The 19,344-nt window shown below is 40.4% G+C and overlaps 1 protein-coding gene across 2 annotated transcripts in view; it reads right to left on the bottom strand.

The window, feature by feature from the left end:
• dmd (dystrophin) overlaps positions 1 to 19,344 on the bottom strand; it is a 586,555-nt gene that overhangs the window by 88,922 nt on the left and 478,289 nt on the right. For both annotated transcript variants that reach the window (XM_061978041.1, XM_061978050.1), the window contains 3 exons: positions 12,559 to 12,622; positions 6,611 to 6,671; positions 1,147 to 1,182 (listed from right to left, as the gene is read on the bottom strand). In XM_061978041.1, coding sequence (XP_061834025.1) covers positions 1,147 to 1,182; positions 6,611 to 6,671; positions 12,559 to 12,622 — 161 coding nt within the window. The remainder of the gene's footprint in view (positions 1 to 1,146; positions 1,183 to 6,610; positions 6,672 to 12,558; positions 12,623 to 19,344) is intronic.

The following is a 19,344-nucleotide window of genomic DNA, read 5'->3' as shown; positions in this document are numbered from 1 at the left end:
ACATGCTAAACGTTTACCAAACAATCTGTCACTCCTAATCGCTAAATCCCATGAAATCTTATACGTCTAGTCTCTTACGTGAATGAGCTAAATAATATTATTTGATATTTTACGGTAATGTGTTAATAATTTCACACATAAGTCGCTCCTGAGTATAAGTCGCACCCCCGGCCAAACTATGAAAAAAACTGCGACTTATAGTCTGAAAAATACGGTACATATACACACATACGCACACACACACACACACACACACACATAAATATGTACAGTTACTTTACATGTAGTCAGCTTTCCGCCCATGGCTAAAAAATTTTAGCTCCAAGTCAAAAAGTTTGGACATCCCTGTGTTATAAATAACCTCTGTCTTGTTTTTAATGAATATTTAAGCCTATTACACTGCTGTATTTTAATGTTTGACATTGTGGTGGTACTTGGAAAGCCAAGTGTTTTCTGAGGCGGTACTTGGTGAAAAAAGCTTGAGAACCACTGGTCTACCAAGCATCGCGCACTCACGTCCTCACTTCCTTGTTTGCATCTGATCGACTTTGCGTGAGCGCTATGTGGTGTCGGTATCACACCTGTGGAGATCGCTCAACTGACAAACATATTCTGACCTGACAAAATAAACGCTGAGCACAGATAAATATGAATCTTTTTTTTCTGTCTAATCCTTGCGACGCCCCCTTCATTGCCTATGTGGGCCATAGCTAAACTCGCCACTGAGTGTGAAGCATTGTCTATTTTTTGTTGCTTAGTTTGTAGACTTCAGTCTTACTGAGTACTTCTTGGTTCATCAAGGATGAGGAGGATCATTGTGGTTCCATCTCAATTTGTGCACTTCCATACTTACACTTCTTACTTCCGACTTCTTTAGAGTCCGCGTTTACACTGAGGAGTAAGGTATAATGCATTGCACACTCAGTGCCTGGATGTTGAACTTAAAATGTGCAAAAGGATGTGTGTGCAGTGTGGACAATTAACACCCTCAATAGCTTGTTTTATTCATGCTGGTGTGTTTGTGTGTATGAGCCACAGTGTTGTTGAATCCCTGCCGTGTGCATTTTTAGTGAAAAAGAATAGGTTGATTTTGCAGGTTGTTTTTCAAAGCCTGTGTGTGCTTGTGTGGTTGACTAGTGCACTCACAGTGTCTTGGTCATCTGGCCAGGTCCAGTTTCTTCTCTGCATGTGGAGATAAAAAACCTGTCACTTCACTCTCCTCTCTTCCATGCAACTAAACCTCTAACTTCTCGTCGTTTCGAGTGAATTAGTTCTGGCCTTCGCTCGGTTAAAGACACGGCAACGATGCGAGTAGCCAATGACATGCAAAAACAGCGTGAGAGAGGCAAGAAGTTATTGCACCAACAACGGTGGTGCACTTGATAGGCAACAATTCAGAATAACATAACTTATGATGTCGAAAACATTTTAGCATGCAATGCATTGTTAATGTTTTTGACACTTAAGTGCAGAAAAGTTACAGACAAGTCTACACCATTGTGTATTTTATTTTTTATCAAACCATGCTCAGAAAATCAGAAAATGGCTGTGTCTCAAATGGAATACTTCCGTCAGTACACACAATAAGTATACCATATACACGGTGTAGTTAGTTCTTGAAGGCATAGATTTTGACAGTATAGAGCTGTCCCAGATCCATTACTACCGTTGGGCACTTACCGGAAATGACGATCGCAAAACGTGTATGCTGGTCCCCTTTTTACTTGTTAATTGCAACCACTCGACTTAGTCTCTCTCCATCTGCTACGTAGCCAAGGGGGGTTTATTGATGGTGGTAAATGTCCATTATTGCACACTCACCATTTTAGATGTTAGAGTGCACTATCCGGGTACTGACAGTGCACTGCATTTTGCTACACTTCTCAGTGTGAACACACTTGTGCGCTCAAAAGACTAAGGGCCTGATTTACTAAAAGGTTTGTGTGTACTAAAACATGTGCAAACCTGATAGCACACGCAAAGCTGATGTACTAAATGTTTGTAAAGTGGATTGCGTCTGTTACGCATACTTGCCAACCTTGAGACCTCCGATTTCGGGAGATGTGGGGGGGGGGGGGGGGTAGTTGGGGGCGTGGTTAAGAGGGGAGGAGTATATTTACAGCTAGAATTCACCAAGTCAAGTATTTCATAAATATATATATATATATATATATATATATATATATATATATATATATATATATAAGAAATACTTGACTTTCAGTGAATTCTAGCTATATATATGTATATATTTATTTTATTATATATATATATATATATATATATAAATAAGAGAAATACTTGAATTTCAGTGTTCATTTATTTACACATATACACACACATAACACTCATCTACTCTTTGTTGAGTTAAGGGTTGAATTGTCCATCCTTGTTCTATTCTCTGTCACTATTTTTCTAACCATGCTGAACACCCTCTCTGATGATGCATTCTGCTTCGTCTCCTTGTTGTGTGCGCAGTTGTGCACTGCACTCTCTAAAAGCCCTAGATGTTATTGTCACATATGCATGTACAATAGATGGCATTATTGTCCTGTTTAAGAGTGTCACAACATTGCTGTTTACGGCAGACGAACTGCTTTACGGTAGACGAAAACGTGACTGCTGTTGTTGTGTGTTGTTACTGCGCTGGGAGGACGTTAATGAAACTGCCTAACAATAAACCCACATAAGAAACCAAGAACTCGCCCTCGATCATTCTACAGTTATAACGTGATTGGGCAGGCACGCTGTTTATATTGTGGGAAAGCGGACGTGAAAACAGGCTGTCGACACGTCACTCAGGTCGCATGAATTTCGGGAGATTTTCGGTAGAAAATTTGTCCCGGGAGGTTTTCGGGAGAGGCGCTGAATTTCGGGAATCTCCCGGAAAATCCGGGAGGGTTGGCAAGTATGCTGTTACGTGAGCAGAATAAGGCGTGCAATTCATTATGCGTCTCAGTCTTCATTCATATGCAAAATATATGCTGATCATCAAAACAGCCACAAAAGGAAAAGATGCAAATACATTTTTTTAGCACGCACAATGGGATTTATCAACACTTATCACCATTTTGCAAGCACCATTTTGCGAGCGCTATTTGGCGTTCATATTTAGTAAGATTGCAAACTGACAGTTCCACACGTGGCTGCAGATTCAGTCCATGAGCTGCACTGACAGACGATGTATCAGACGAGAATCCTCTGTCCTACGTTTGTGTTAACATTTTGGTGGACGATTAGAAATAAAAAATGTTAGACATTTCATCTATTCAGCAATTTCCTTTTGTAATTGTATTGCTACCGGATAACTTATGGGGCCGATTAAAATTAATTCAATTGATGCATTTTGGTGTCTGCTGGCCTTTTTTTTATGCTGTTCGCTTTAAATATTTAGGAAATAGATCACTACAACATACCTCCTACATGAAAAGATGTCTCTCATTATGTATTTTCTTTCACTCTAAGCCATTGCAAACGCACAAATGCGATCCACAGCCCTACGCACAGAAAATGGAAGTGAAAGAAAGTGTCAGAAAGTTTCAATGTGCATGTTTCTGTTGTCTCGATTGTGAATCAGAAAATGTGTGGCAGGTTATAGATGTGGGCTGCTGGTACAAAACATCGCACACAGGTAGCAGCTTGATAACATGAAGGAAATTATCAAGTGTCTCTGTGGTAAAATGCATGTAAAATCTTCATTTAAATCAGGCGGTCTGCACCACTTTTTAATTGCACATGGTACACACTATTGTATTTTTTGCACACAATGGTTAGCATGTGGTATTTGGATCTTAGTAAATCAGGCCCTAAGTGTAAGTATGGAAGTGCACGGATTGAGACACAGCCAATGTGTTTTGTTAGTTCCTTCCAATGACAAATGCTAACTTTATTAATTACAAGGGATTTTGACAACCAGTGGCATCGTTTCCACCAAAATTATCCAAGTACCTAGCAGAATTTGGAATACTTCACAATTGTGCTGGACGCAGTGGACAGACAACTACATTTGTCTTCCCAATACATAAGAAGACAACCATTAAGACAAATAGATAGATGGACAGAGAGATGGATGGATGATGGATAGATGGATGGAAAAAGGAATGAATAGATGATGGATAGATGGATGGATAGATAGAATGATGATAGATATGTGGATGGTTGTGCATCCATTGCGCACATCATGTACATATTGATGCGGAAGTGTAACCGTGTTATCCAAATACAACAGTGCTCTTGTCCACCATTTAACATTTAAAGTGGGTAAAATAAATATTTGATACCCTGTTGATTTTGTAAGTGTCCATCTTTACAAAGATAGGAACTGCACATATTTTTATGGTAGTTGTGTTTCAACGGAGAAAGGCAGAATGTACAATAAATAAACATCCAGAAAAAAACACTATATGTAGGTTATTAATAAATTTGTATTTGATCGGGGGAAAGTAAAAAAAAAAACAGGGCTTAAAAATAGGCAAAGAAAGCCTTGTTTGTGTGACAGGTGTCTTTTAACCAGATAATGAGCTTAAATTTGGACTACTTTCTTAAAGGGTGTAGATCATTGACAGATAACGATAAACAAAGCTGCAATAAACATTATGAATTGTTCACATCTTTGTTACAAAATCATCAGGGGATCAAGTACAAACCCCGTTTCCATATGAGTTGGGAAATTGTGTTACATGTAAATATAAACGAAATACAATGATTTGCAAATCCTTTTCAACCCATATTCAATTGAATGCACTACAAAGACAAGATATTTGATGTTCAAACTCATAAACTGTATTTATTTTTTGCAAATAATAACTAACTTAGAATTTCATGGCTGCAACACATGCCAAAGTAGTTGAGAAAGGGCATGTTCACCACTGTGTTACATGGCCTTTCCTTTTAACAACACTCAGTAAACGTTTGGGAACTGAGGAGACACATTTTTGAAGCTTCTCAGGTGGAATTATTTCCCATTCTTGCTTGATGTACAGCTTAAGTTGTTCAACAGTCCGGGGGGTCTCCATTGTGGTATTTTAGGCTTCATAATGCGCCACACATTTTCAATGGGAGACAGGTCTGGACTACAGGCAGGCCAGTCTAGTACCCGCACTCTTTTACTATGAAGCCACGTTGATGGAACACGTGGCTTGGCATTGTCTTGCTGAAATAAGCTGGGGCGTCCATGGTAACGTTGCTTGGATGGCAACATATGTTGCTCCAAAACATGTATGTACCTTTCAGCATTAATAGCGCCTTCACAGATGTGTAAGTTACCCATGTCTTGGGCACTAATACACCCCCATACCATCACAGATGCTGGCTTTTTAACTTTGCGCCTATAAGAATCCGGATGGTTCTTTTCCTCTTTGGTCCGGAGGACACAACATCCACAGTTTCCAAAAACAATTTGAAATGTGGACTCGTCAGACCACAGAACACTTTTCCACTTTGTATCAGTCCATCTTAGATGAGCTCAGGCCCAGCAAAGCCGACGGCGTTTCTGGGTGTTGTTGATAAACGGTTTTTGCCTTGCATAGGAGAGTTTTAACTTGCACTTACAGATGTAGCGACCAACTATAGTTACTGACAGTGGGTTTCTGAAGTGTTCCTGAGCCCATGTGGTGATATTCTTTACACACTGATGTCGCTTGTTGATGCAGTACAGCCTGAGGGATTGAAGGTCACGGGTTTAGCTGCTTACCTGCAGTGATTTCTCTAGATTCTCTGAACCCTTTGATGATATTACGGACCGTAGATGGTGAAATCCCTAAATTCCTTGCAATAGCTGGTTGAGAAAGGTTTTTCTTAAACTGTTCAACAATTTGCTCATGCATTTGTTGACAAAGTGGTGACCCTCGCCCCATCCTTGTTTGTGAATGACTGAGCATTTCATGGAATCTACTTTTATACCCAATCATGGCACCCACCTGTTCCCAATTTGCCTGTTCACCTGTGGGATGTTCCAAATAAGTGTTTGATGAGCATTCCTCAACTTTATCAGTATTTATTGCCACCTTTCCCAACTTCTTTGTCACGTGTTGCTGGCATCAAATTCTAAAGTAAATAATTATTTGCAAAAAACTTTTTTTTTATCAGTTTGAACATCAAATATGTTGTTTTTGTAGCATATTCAACTGAATATGGGTTGAAAATGATTTGCAAATCATTGTATTCCGTTTATATTTACATCTAACACAATTTCCCAACTCATATGGAAACGGGGTTTGTACTTATTTAGCCCACTCTATATTCTGTCTTCACAAGCCACTACTTTCAACACAAAGAAACTGCATCTTTGAGACAACTTTGCTTTCTCTGGGTTCAAAACACTATAAACGTGGAAAAAATGACAAGCCACTTTATTTAAAAATGGCCCATTACCTTTTTCCTATTCACCATTTACATGCAGTAAGTAGTAAATTGATCCTATTTGAGGGCAACAGCACATTAGCTTATTTATATATTTTGTACATTAACATTTAAATAATGACATTCATTAAAAAAAAAAACTGCACATACCCGTATATGATAATATTAAGAAGCAAGTCAAATTCAACGGCACACACGTGACATTATTATTTTATTTTAGAGGCAAGCTCGCTGAAATTGCACTACTTACTTAATGTAGTAGGGTACGTTGTTTGGGGAGACCCCCTGCTCGAAGGGTCTGTCAACGGATCCTGCAGAAACAGAAAGTGGGGGCCGGCTCAGACACATACAGTCTAAAAACTTCTCTTGGAGTAAAATGATCAGTACATTGGAACCCGTTAAAGTCAATATCCCTCAGATTGACTGACACACATCAATACAAGTGGTTGTCGACATGAGCCAAACTAGCCATTGCTTGCATATTTACTTGTGACTTTTTCCAGAGAAATAAACAAAATGGGTCATAAGGGATTTTTCAACCTACTTTGATACATGTTGTTTGTTTACATTAGTTTCCTCCCCTTTTGTGCAAAATTGTACTTTGGGTACATAATCACAAATCTGCTTTTGCAAAAAACTATGGGCATAATTTACAACACTCCAACACATGTCGACATAAAGAAACCCATTTTAAATATAAATGATCCCTTTGGGTCTCGCATTTTATGTTGACCATGTTTGTTGATGTCGGGCACATTTTGATAATAAGAAGGCATAAGTGGTTAGCGACATAACTGAAAACTAAACTTACCTTTGCTGACAAATTTACTTTGACCAGCTTCATAAGGAAAACGAGTGATAACAAAAATTGTTTGTTGACAGAATTCTTCTCCATTTGTGCACATTTTTGTTTAAATTATTCTGTTTTCATATGACATTTTATATTCTTATCTATCATATAAAAACATTTAATAAATACAATTAAAAGTGCAATACCTACAGAACAGTGACTTGCAGTCAGGGGAGGCAGGTGAGGCGGGGCCTCACGTGCCATCATGGAAAGAAAAAAAATGTAAAAAGAAAAAAAAAAAATTAAATTGTTATATGTGATTATACTATAAAGTTATTTTCCATTTAACTTCACCAGTTTTAGATTATTTTTCATTCAAAATCGCTGAATTTTCACGTTTGCCGTTCAAATACTGAGAAGAGACTTGTGGTGAGTCAGCAGCCAGTTGAGGCATGTCACTGAGTTGAGCCTCACCATGGATTGCGCAATGACTCGGCTAACTGCTGGCCTGCTGTGCAGTGAGACCGTATTGCTATATGAATTATATTATACATTTCCATAGTTTAGTTAGCTGAGGTATATAATGTACAGTGTATTTTGTCAACAACTGTATGTGTGTAACGTATTTCTTGTGCTGAGCAATCATAAAACGGCTGCGAAGACACACTGTGTGAGGCTCGCAGTAATCCCGCCTCCTGGTGGTAGAGGGCGCTAGTGATCCCAGAGATCATTCTTGCGACTACTCGGCTGCAGAAGAAGTGACAACAAGCAGCAACAGTTAGCAGCGATCGTTTATTTTTTCCTCTCGCCTGGACATTTAACATGGAGGATTACATATCTAAACTAAAACAGTTTTCTAAACTGGACTTTCAATCGAAGCAGAAGGTAATACTTAAAGGAAGATCTCCATCGAGACAGAGAGACTTTTAAAACTGAAGAAAGATAAGGAAGACTTCTATAAACAAGTTATCGATGATTTTGTTCAAAAGGAGCAGCGCATGGACTTCATTTATAAGTAAAGGTAAGACCATAATAACGTTTTTTTTAATTAAATGTGCTTTTTTGTGTGCTACAGTTTGTATGTGTAAAGTTAAAGTTAAGTTAAAGTGCCAATGATTGTCACACACACTATGTGTGGTGAAATGTGTCCTCTGCATTTGACCCATCCCCTTGTTCACCCCCTGGGAGGTGAGGGGAGCAGTGGGCAGAAGCTGCGCCGCGCCCGGGAATCATTTTTGATGATTTAACCCCCAATTCCAACCCTTGATGCTGAGTGCCAAGCAGGGAAGAATGCTGGTATGAGCTTTTAAACATAACCTGTAAACTGTTGCCAATCAAATGGTGAATAAGATACTCTTTAGGGTTCATATGTTTGTAAACCTGACTGTGATGAAGTCAGTGCCTCTCCAGCAATGAACCTCACCGCACGTCACTGCTACAGAACTGTGATTGTGTTGTACCGTTACACCCTGAGTTGCCTGTTTCTAATTTTAGCAGACTAAAGTGTATTGTGGCACGTTCATCCTCACAATTTTCTTTTATCAAGCTGCCACCGTTTCCATCATTCTTTCAACAGCTTCCTTAATTTTCTGGGTGAATAACTCACTAGAAGTTAATGATGGATCCAGGCACGAAAAAGAAGGTATCTATGACGATGTACAAGTACCATTCTAGTCCGCAACTCTCTCACCACCTTTGTGGTGTCACCATTTTACAGTGCTACAGTATGAAACATGTCTACATGAAAAATGACACTGTATTAGGAACGTCATCCCCTGAGATGTTGCCCTTATAAAGGGGTTTCAATCAGGCAAGCTGTAATTAAACCCAAGTTAAGTGATGAGAACAGCAGCTTAATACACATACATAAATGATGCACACACGAAAAGTGCATCAAGGTTCTGCTTCGCTAGCGCGGCCTTTTACAGCTTATAAACGCACCTGCAGATTGTTGGCCACACAAATAGTTACCTTGGGGTTCAATGATTAGCCCTGTGGGGTACATTCGTGTTGGACAATGAAGGACACATGATTGTATCCCGATATCTAATTGCGTATGTTGCAGAGACTAGACAAGCATGTCATGTAAAAAAACTCTTGTACTCTTGAACATATGCACACAAAAGAGTAAACATTCAGAAAAACATCAACCCCTACAGTATCTATCCACCACAGATGAAATCTACGGTTACGTTACGTATTTTTGGACTGTACTGAATGCAGGTTGAGTTCCACTTGTACATGATGACATTTATTCTTTAAATACAACTGATTAATCCCCTTTTTTGAAGAATACTCATACTTGCCAACCTAGAGACCTCCGATTTCGGGAGGTGGGGGGCTGGGGGGTGGGGGGCGTGGTTGGGGCGGGAGGCGTGGTTAAGAGGGGAGGAGTATATTTACAGCTAGAATTCACAAAGTCAATATATATATATATATATATATATATATATATATATATATATATATATATATATATATATATATATATATATATATATATATATATATATATATATATGTATGTGTGGGGAAAAAATCACAAGACTACTTCATCTCTACAGGCCTGTTTCATGAGGGGTTCCCTCAATCATCAGGAGATTTTAATGGAAGCATTCACATACCATGGTTTATATAAGGCACAGAGTGGGTGGGTACAGGCTGGCGTAGGGGCGTGGTGATTGGCTCATGTGTTACCTAGGAGGTGTTTCCGTCTGTGGCGGCATGCTGATACAATTTCGCTGCGCTTGTTGAGGGATGACAGGTCTGGACGGTATATAATAAACAGTTTCTCTTTCAAGCATAGGTTGCATCTTTTATTACCACTATTGTAAGGTGTGCTGGATGCAAGAATTTGCCATGTTATTGAATATTCAACATTATTGTCTTTGAGGTCCCAAATGTGTTTGCTGAGTTCTGTAGTATTACGCAGGTTTTGGTTCCTGAAAGAAGCCTTGTGATTGTTCCATCTGGTTTTAAACTCTCCCTCGGTTAATCCTACATATGTGTCGGATGTGTTAATGTCCTTGCGTGTTACCTTAGATTGGTAAACAACTGATGTTTGTAAGCACCCCCCGTTGAGAGGGCAATCAGGTTTCTTGCGGCAGTTGCAGCCTTTGTTGGTTTTGGAGTCGCTCTGTCCGGGGGCCGACGGCTCATTTGCAATTGTTTTGTTGTGGTTTGAGATAATTTGTCGTATATTGTTCATACAGCTGTAGCTCAATTTAATGTTGTTCTTGTTGAATACTTTTCTTAGGGTGTTGCCTTTGGGGAAGTGTTTGTCAATCAGAGTGAGGAATTTGTGGCCAATGTTAGTTGAGACGTTTTTGCTGTATGGGGGGTTGTACCAGATGATGATGTTTCGTTTTCTGTTCTTTTTTGGTTGGTTTCCTGGCGTGGGTTCATAGGTGAGGGTGAAATTGTATCCGCTTTCATCAAGTGCTTTTTGGTACGGGGGGGTTGCTTGGTCAAATTCAGCTTTGCTAGATGACAGCATCGATAGCCTTTTATTAATTCCGGTAGGTATTCTTTTCGTGGTGGTGGGTGGGTGGTTGCTGTCATGGTGCACGTATTGGAGTGTTGTGTTGGATTTCGTGAATGGTTGGTAGCTGTTATTTCTCAGGTTGAAAGTGACATCGAGGAAGTTGACGGTTTGTTTGTTGGCTTCAATCGTGATCCGTAGGCCGTTCTCTTTGAAAATTTGGCATATGCGCTTCTTGGTATTCTCGCTGCTCCTTGGCGAGGCGCGACACACTGCCAGTCCGTCATCACGGTAAAATACCAAGGTTCAGGTTGAGGCTAGCGAGCTGGGAGAGGAGGAAACTCCCAACGAGTTCACACGTTTCTGCTCCGTCAAAACTTCCCATAGTGACGTCAAATGTTGAATTGTTCTTTTTTTGCCATGGTGTACTGTTGTGGATGAGTATGGAGTTTTTTGCGTGGATGATGATGTTTCTTTCGTTGCCTGTGATTGAGTCGTAGTCTGAGGCGAAGTCTTGTGCTTGAGTCAGTAGGTCTTGCGTGATGGAAGGGTAAAATTCTTCGATATCGAAGGAGATAAAGTTGTGCTGTTGTTTGTCTTGGATGTTGTTAAACCATTTGATTACTGCTGCCCACTCTGTGCCCTATACAAACCATGGTATGTGAATGCTTCCATTAAAATATCCTGATGATTGAGGGAACCCCTCATGAAACAGGCCTGTAGAGATGAAGTAGTCTTGTGATTTTTTTTCCCACACATACATATATTGCGCTCTACTACGGTATCGAGCACTATTTTTTGGATAACCTTATTAAGACATATATATATATATATATATATATATATATATATATATATATATATATATATATATATATATATATATATATATATGTATATATATATATATATATATATACATCCTGAAAATATGCAAACAAAACTGTGTTTAGATAATTGATACTTCAAACTTGCATAAATAAATCTTAAGGAATATAACATAACTTGGCTTCTGAGAGCTTCAAAATGTAATGAATAAAATACTAAAGTTGTTGATAAACAAGCAATTATTTTAATAATTAAATATGGTCATTTTAAATGAATTATTATGATCATTTAAAATTAATTATTTCAAATATGTTTATTTTAATGTATAATTCTATGGCTGGATGTAATAAGGAGTCAGAAAAAATACAAATAAAAATACAATTCATTTTGATGTTTTTAGCAAAATATAGTAAAAATGTATTTTTTTTTTTTTTTTTAAATTAATAAATATATTTATTTTTAGGTAAGATAAACATAATAATACAATTTATCTCTAGTCTGGATGATTTAGTTCTTGTCACCCTGTTGTCCTCCCGTCTCTTCCCCAAGGATGGCTCCATGAGCTGGGCAAACGCCTGGTGATGCCCTACGTCAACAACACGGTCGGCGGTCCGTCGGTGCGCAGCTCGTACATCGCTGCCCTCTACTTCACCATCAGCAGCAACGTGTGCGCCAACACGGGCGCCGAGAAGATCTTCTCCATCTGCACCATGCTCATCGGGGGTATGCCGGACGCCTCGTATGGAATAACGTGATTGGGCAGGCACGCTGTTTATATCGTGGGAAAGCGGACGTGAAAAAAGGCTGTCCTCACTCAGGTCCGCATGGAGCTGGAGGGGGCGTGGCCTCCAGCTCCGGCTGAAAATCGGGAGATTTTCGGGAGAATATTTGTCCCGGGAGGTTTTCGGGAGAGGCGCTGAATTTCGGGAGTCTCCCGGAAAATTCGGGAGGGTTGGCAAGTATGAGAATACTACATTGAAGGTGGTCAGTACAAAACTTAGTACATCCCTAAATAGATGCAAGCCTTGAGTCTTCGATCATATTGACATTCAAAGTCAAGCCTAAGAAATACTGTGGCAAAAGTGTGTGTTTTACTCGCCGTGAAGGAGGCCAAAGTCTCTGTGTGCATCCGTCAGCTGCTTCAGGTGGTCTTCAACTGAGACCTGATTAAAGAAAAAATAAACAATCAGTGAAATACAAGAGCCCTTTTTTTAGACTGTGGCCGATCTGCAAAAGTTCGACTCCAGGTGTCGTTGAGGAGGGAGGGAGGTCAAAAGCGTCCATCATTGAGGTGTCCTCCGGGGTGTTTTTCAGAACAGCCTGGTCCTGTTTCCACAGTGTCAAGGCCATTTGAGGGAGTCAAAGCGTAGATTAGGATGTTTGTTTTCCGCGAGCAGACAAAACAATGACTTGTCTGTTCTATTCGTCCATGATGGGTGCTCTCAAATTCAATAAAATTTTCCTTTTCAGCAAGCTTCTCCATGATGTGATCCATCTTGCGACTCAGTTCAGAAATCGCCGCAGTCTGTGTTCCCACAGCCCTGCCCAAACCATCCATTACGACGAACAGCCTTTGGGCTCCTTGAGTGGCTGCCATCGTCTTACGAATTTGACGATACACCAGATCAATGCCCAGCGATCACGGTTCCAAATAGGTAGATGTCTTCCACATCCTCGATGGAAAGGACTAATTTCAAAAGTATCTAAGATACCTGTACTTAACAATATAGACAGCTTTACGGCGCAACACGTCACAATGTTGGGCTTTATGGAGGGTCTTGAGTGCTCCAGCAAACTGCCTCGCCGCACCGCCTGCCTTTAGATTAGCTGCGAATACAAGATGTAACTTATCTTCGAGGCAATTTGAGTGCACTAGGTGCATATAAAGTGGTGGTTTGCAAATAGCGCTTTTAGCTTTCAGCGTGAGCACATTCTATCTCTGCCATTAAGGTGTCAGTGTGGGATCAGGCCATCAACAAAACTACTGAAGACATCTGGCATTACTCTTGATTTTTGGGTACGCTGGAAACATGGATGCCGAGGCTCTCGTTAACTTTGATTGAACTTTCACTCAATCACAGTCATCAACATGTTTTAATCCTATTTAAACTGAGTTATTGTACAGTACAATAACCAAACATATTTTTGTTGTGGAAAAGTTTGCCCAAAAGTGAATTAGTGAAGCGAATTATATTTATATAATGCTTTTCTCTAGAGACTGAAAGCACTTTGCGTAGTGAAATCTATTATCTACATCTTTAAGCTACATTTAAACCAGTGTGGGTGGCACTGGGAGCAGGCGGGTACAGTGTCTTGCCCAGGGACAAGACAGCAGTGACTAGTATGGCAGAAGCGGGAATCGAACCTAGAACCCTCAAGTTGCTGGCACGGCTGTTCTACCAAGCAAGCTACACTGCCCCGAACCGAATCATAGTAAAACCTGGGTGTATGAAAGCCGAGGTACCACTGTTTTTGATGATATTTCAGCTTCAATCTTAAAAGTACTGTTATCTACACATTTTTTATGTTATTTTCAATGATATATTTTTGGTTGAATCACTGTGATGTGCTCTGTGTTAATATGCTATTGACAGAAATGTCATGTGGCTCTATTTCATGTACCACCATGGTAGCTCGATTGACGAATACCTCTAGTGCATGGGTGTCAAACTCAAATTTGGCCCGCCGTGTAATTTCACTTGGCCCTTGAGGCAATATCAAATTAACACTAAAGCTGGCCCGCCGATTATATATTGTGGCGGTGCCGCGGTAACACCGCATTCACTGCTAATTCTAATACTTGGCAACCCTCCCGGGACTCCGGGAGTCTTCCAAACTTCAGCGCCCATCCCGAAAATCGTCACGTCTGCTTTTCGGCTAGTCCAACGAGTGCTGGCCCAGTCACATAACATGTGCAGCCTCTGCACGCACACACAAATGAATGCAACACATCCTTCATCAACAGCGATACAGGTTACACTGAGGGTAGCCAAATAAAAAACTTTAACACTGTTAGAAATATACGCCACTCTGTGAACCCACACCAAACAAGAATGACAAACACATTTTGGGAGAACATCCGCACCGTAACACAACATAAACACAACAGAACAAATACCCAGAACCCTTTGCAGCACTAACTCTTCCGGGACGCTACAAGGTGTGTGTGTGTGTGTGGGGAGGGGGTTTGGTGGTAGCAGGGGTATATTTTGTAGCGTCCCGGAAGAGTTAGTGCTGCAAAGGATTCTGGGTATTTGTTCTGTTGTGTTTATGTTGTGTTACCGTGCGGATGTTCTCCCGAAATGTGTTTGTCATTCTTGTTTGGTGTGGATTTACAATGTGGCGTATATTTCTAACAGTGTTACAGTTTATTATACTGGCACCCTCAGTGTAACCTGTATCGCTGTTGATGAAGTATACGTTGCATTCACTCGTGTGTGCGTACAGAAGCCGCACATATCTTGTGACTGGGTCTGACCGATGTTAGAATGGATGAAAAGCGAACGTGACGACAGCTCATAGAGTACATTAAAGGCAGTGCATTTAAGGCACGCCCCCAAGACTGTGGTCCGGGTGGACGAGATATAATGACTGATGAAAACCTTCGTTCGATAATGAAGGTTGCCTCAGCTCAGAGCCTGAGCCCTGACATTAATGAACTAGCATCCAAGAAAAGATGGCAGGTATCTGGCTTGGGCACATCAGATTAGATCAGTGTGTTGCAAACTGAGCAGTTTAAAGTCTTGAATGGTTGTTTTATTCATTGTTATTCTATTTTCAAATTTATTAGCCTGTGGAAAAAGTTAATGTTGATATTTACCTCAGAAGGCTGCAAATAGAAAAGAGGAATTCAATTTTTATTTAAAATGTATTTGATGTGCCATTGATATTTTATTATTATTATTTGAAACTCGATTTTGCATGTCACTATAAAGTTATATAAGCCTTGCTTGTTCAATATTTAATGCAAAACTTGTTTGGGTTCCTATTAAAAGGTTAATTTGTTCAACCTTGGCCCGCGGCTTTATTCAGTTTTAAATTTTGGCCCACTCTGTATTTGAGTTTGACACCCCTGCTCTAGTGTAACAATTCTGCTTAGGGCCCCAATTTAGCCAGGGCAGGCCTCAAATTTTAACTAAAGGACATGATCACGGGTACAAGCTGCCGAAATGAGTTTCCTTTGTAGGGTGGCGGTGCCCTCCCTTAGAGATAGGGTGAGCAGCTCTGTCCTCCAGGAGGAGTCGCGCGGGAAGCCGCTGCTCCTCCACATCGAGAGGAGCCAGATGAGGTGGTTCGGGCATCTGGTCAAGATGCCACTTGGAAGCCTCCCCGTTGTCTTGGGCACGTCCAACCATTAGGAGGCCACGGGGAAGACTTCGGCTGCTGCCCCAGCGACCCGACCTCGGATAAGCGGAACAAAATGGATGGATGGATGGAATAGCACGTTAACTATAAGTTCCTTTAACGGCGCATGCATTCTCACTCCTTTTTGACACTAGGTCCATTCCGTACCGTGGGAAATGTAATGGCGTTCAGTTAATGTTCAGCGACAAGCTTGAAAATAGCGATCAGAAATGCACAAAGAAAAGGGTACATTTTGTTAATCCCATTTTAAAATCCATGACAAATCGTGAGACGACATCATTGGAGCGAAAGGGTGCTGGCGCGCTATGCCAATTGTAGACAGGAAGAGCTTCACGTTAATGTTTGGATTAGCGCATTGATAACATAAAATGTGTTATGTTACACCAGCTGCTTTAGTAAAATGTAATAAAAGCTGAGCAGAAAAAAAAGACGGTAAGCAGGAAGTCTACAGTCACTTTTATCGGAGACTTTTATGTCGTCTAAACATGTCAAGATACCTCTTCTCATACCAATCACACACGTGTCAAATCCGGTCTAACTACCAACAAAAAGAAAAATCGTCTTACATTTTGATCATACTTTGTCAAAGATGTTTTGTAATGTAATCCGTGACATTTCTACTTAAATAAATGTTTTCTGTCACATTAAAATAAAGTGTACATTATTTTGTTCTGATTGATAGTCCTCAATTACAGAATGTTTAGCAGCCTAAAAATTACATTTTAATAATGAACAGAGAAGGTTCAAACATTGTCATGCAGAGATATAAATACCATTAACATGAAATGTACAAAATATCAGAAGCATTTATTCAGGTAGAAATATCACTGATTACATTACATCACCAAACATCTTTGACATTCAAAGCATGATCGTAAAAATCCACATTGTGTGTTATTAATGCGTGAAACTTGTATTTAAACATGGTGTAGCTCCTTCTCTGTATGCAAGTGCCTCTACGGCAGGAATACAAATTCTGTATTTCTACCAAATACAAAATGTGGCAAGACACCAACACACAGCAGGTATTTTTTTTAATTGTCTTTAAAAGCGTGTTTATGTCTTTTTTGTGTTGAGCTGTTTAAAAAAGCATAATGTTTAACGAACATTTCATTGAAGGCCTACTGAAACCCACTACTACCGACCACGCAGTTCAGTGTTTCCCACACATTCATTTATTTGTGGCGGCCCGCCACGAAAGAATTACGTCCGCCACAAATGGATTTTTCGGCTTTTGACTCGCTCGACCGCTCATAAAAGCAATGGGACACTGTCTGTGAATGTACCTTGTAGTTACAACTCCGGTGCAGTAGGTGGCGGTAGCCTATAACTCTGCCAATAGCACTTAATTCACCTGGTGGACCAGAAGAAGAAGAAGAAGAAGAAGACGACGACGGAGTAAAAGAAAAACGAACCGACCGGATCAAATTACGAGTGTAATATAGGTTATAGGTAGATAGGTTATAGCTGCATCGCTCGCGGCTCGTCATATATTTAACGTTAATCCGCGATTTCACCGAGCGTTTCACTGACGGTGAGCAGCCTGACGCTGCTTCATTAACACCGCCGCTGTTTGACTCTGGGTCCGGGGAAGACGCACGTAGTAGTTTTCATACCGACAAGCTAACGTGTCCAGGTTATAACCCTGTTGTCAATAAACACACGTGGAGACGGTGCTTCAGATACTACATTAATACTCAAGCTAAAATGTCCACTGTCCACTGTAGCATGTGAATGCAATGAAAAGAATAACATCTGAGCCAACCAGCTGTTAAAATGTTGTCCAGGTTAATGTTTTGGCCATTAAAGGCCCTTCATTTCAAGATTTCAACTGTGATCGGGCTTTAAACAGGTGGCTGACCTGTTCAGATGGGTGTAACTGCTACTGGTCAAATAATGTGAAATAGCATTTAATTTTACATGTATGCAATGCCATTTAAATGTAATTATAGATAATAATAATAATAAATACTGTGTAGTGTTGTAAATAGTCAACGGGAAGGATTTTAGTAAGATATAAGCCATGAGCACTACACAGCCATAAAAAAACCTAGGCAGGACAAGTAAAAATATTGGGGCAAGTAGATTTGAGAAGTCGGGCAAGTAGAAAAATTAGGGCGGAGGGAACAGGTGAGACTCAGCAAACACTGAAAAATAAAGCAGGGTCAGATCAGAAATGCACTTTTCTCATGAAAAGGGTCCTAATTTATATTCTTATGTGCCTTATAGAGAGGACCACGACAAAACATACACCTCTGCCTCTGTTTCACTTTATGTTGCTGGTAAATAATATGGTTGTAGTAGTAGGCTAAAGTTAAATTATTTAGTATGCACTAATTAAAGGGGCAGAGCTTTAAGAGACATTTTAGCTTTTATATTTTATAAGATATATTTTTTGTAAGAACCACAATTAATAAATATATTTCAGTGAATAACTAATTGTTCAAATCTGTATATAAATATGTACATAAAGTGTTGTAATTATATTCCAACTCCGCGTTCTTCTTTGTCATCGCCGCTGCCGCCGCCACCCCCCGCCCCCCGACCACACCACCACAAATAGATGCCTGCCCTGTGGGAAACACTGCAGTTTATATATCAATGATGAAATCTTAACATTGCAACACATGCCAATACGGCCGGGTTAGCTAACTAAAGTGCAATTTTAAATTTCGCGCAAAATATCCTGCTGAAAGCGTCTCGGTATGAGGACGTCAGCGCGTGACGTCACGGATTGTGGAGGACATTTTGATACAGCATGGTGGCCAGCTATTAAGTCGTCTGTTTTTATCGCAAAATTCCACAGTATTCTGGACATCTGTGTTGGTGAATCTTTTGCAATTTGTTCAATGAACAATGGAGACAGCAAAGAAGAAAGCTGTAGGTGGGAAGCGGTGTATTGCGGCCGACTGCAGCAACAACACAAACACAGCCGGTGTTTCATTGTTTACATTCCGAAAGATGACAGTCAAGCTTTACCATTGGCCTGTGGAGAACTGGCACAACAGAGACTCTTACCAGGAGGACTTTGAGTTGGATACGCAGACGCGGTACCGTGAGTACGCATGCAGCTGCGGCTTCCAAACATTTGATCGCTTGCCCGTACGTGCGTGCCGCTATGTGCATGTCACGTACGTAACTTTGGGGACTTTGGGGAAATATATGTGCTGTATGAACTTTGGGGAGGTGAACGGTACTTTGGGCTGTGGGATTGAGTGTGTTGTGCAGGTGTTATATGGACGGGAGGGGGGAGGTGTTTGTTATGCGAGATTAATTTGTGGCATATTAAATATAAGCCTGGTTGTGTTGTGGTCTTGTGTTTATTTACTGTTTTAGTCATTCCCAGCTGAATATCAGGTCCCACCCGCCTCTCACAGCATCTTCCCTATCTGAATCGCTCCCACTGCCCTCTACTCCTTCACTCTCACTTTCCTCATCCACGAATCTTTCATCCTCGCTCAAAATAATGGGGAAATCGTCGCTTTCTCGGTCCGAATCGCTCTAGCTGATGGTGGCCATG

This window comes from Nerophis lumbriciformis, linkage group LG01 (genome assembly GCF_033978685.3).
Source record: "Nerophis lumbriciformis linkage group LG01, RoL_Nlum_v2.1, whole genome shotgun sequence".
NCBI classification, from domain to species: Eukaryota; Metazoa; Chordata; class Actinopteri; order Syngnathiformes; family Syngnathidae; genus Nerophis; species Nerophis lumbriciformis.
The sequence above is the reverse complement of the archived record's forward strand: the minus strand, read 5'-3'. Positions and strand labels throughout refer to the sequence as shown.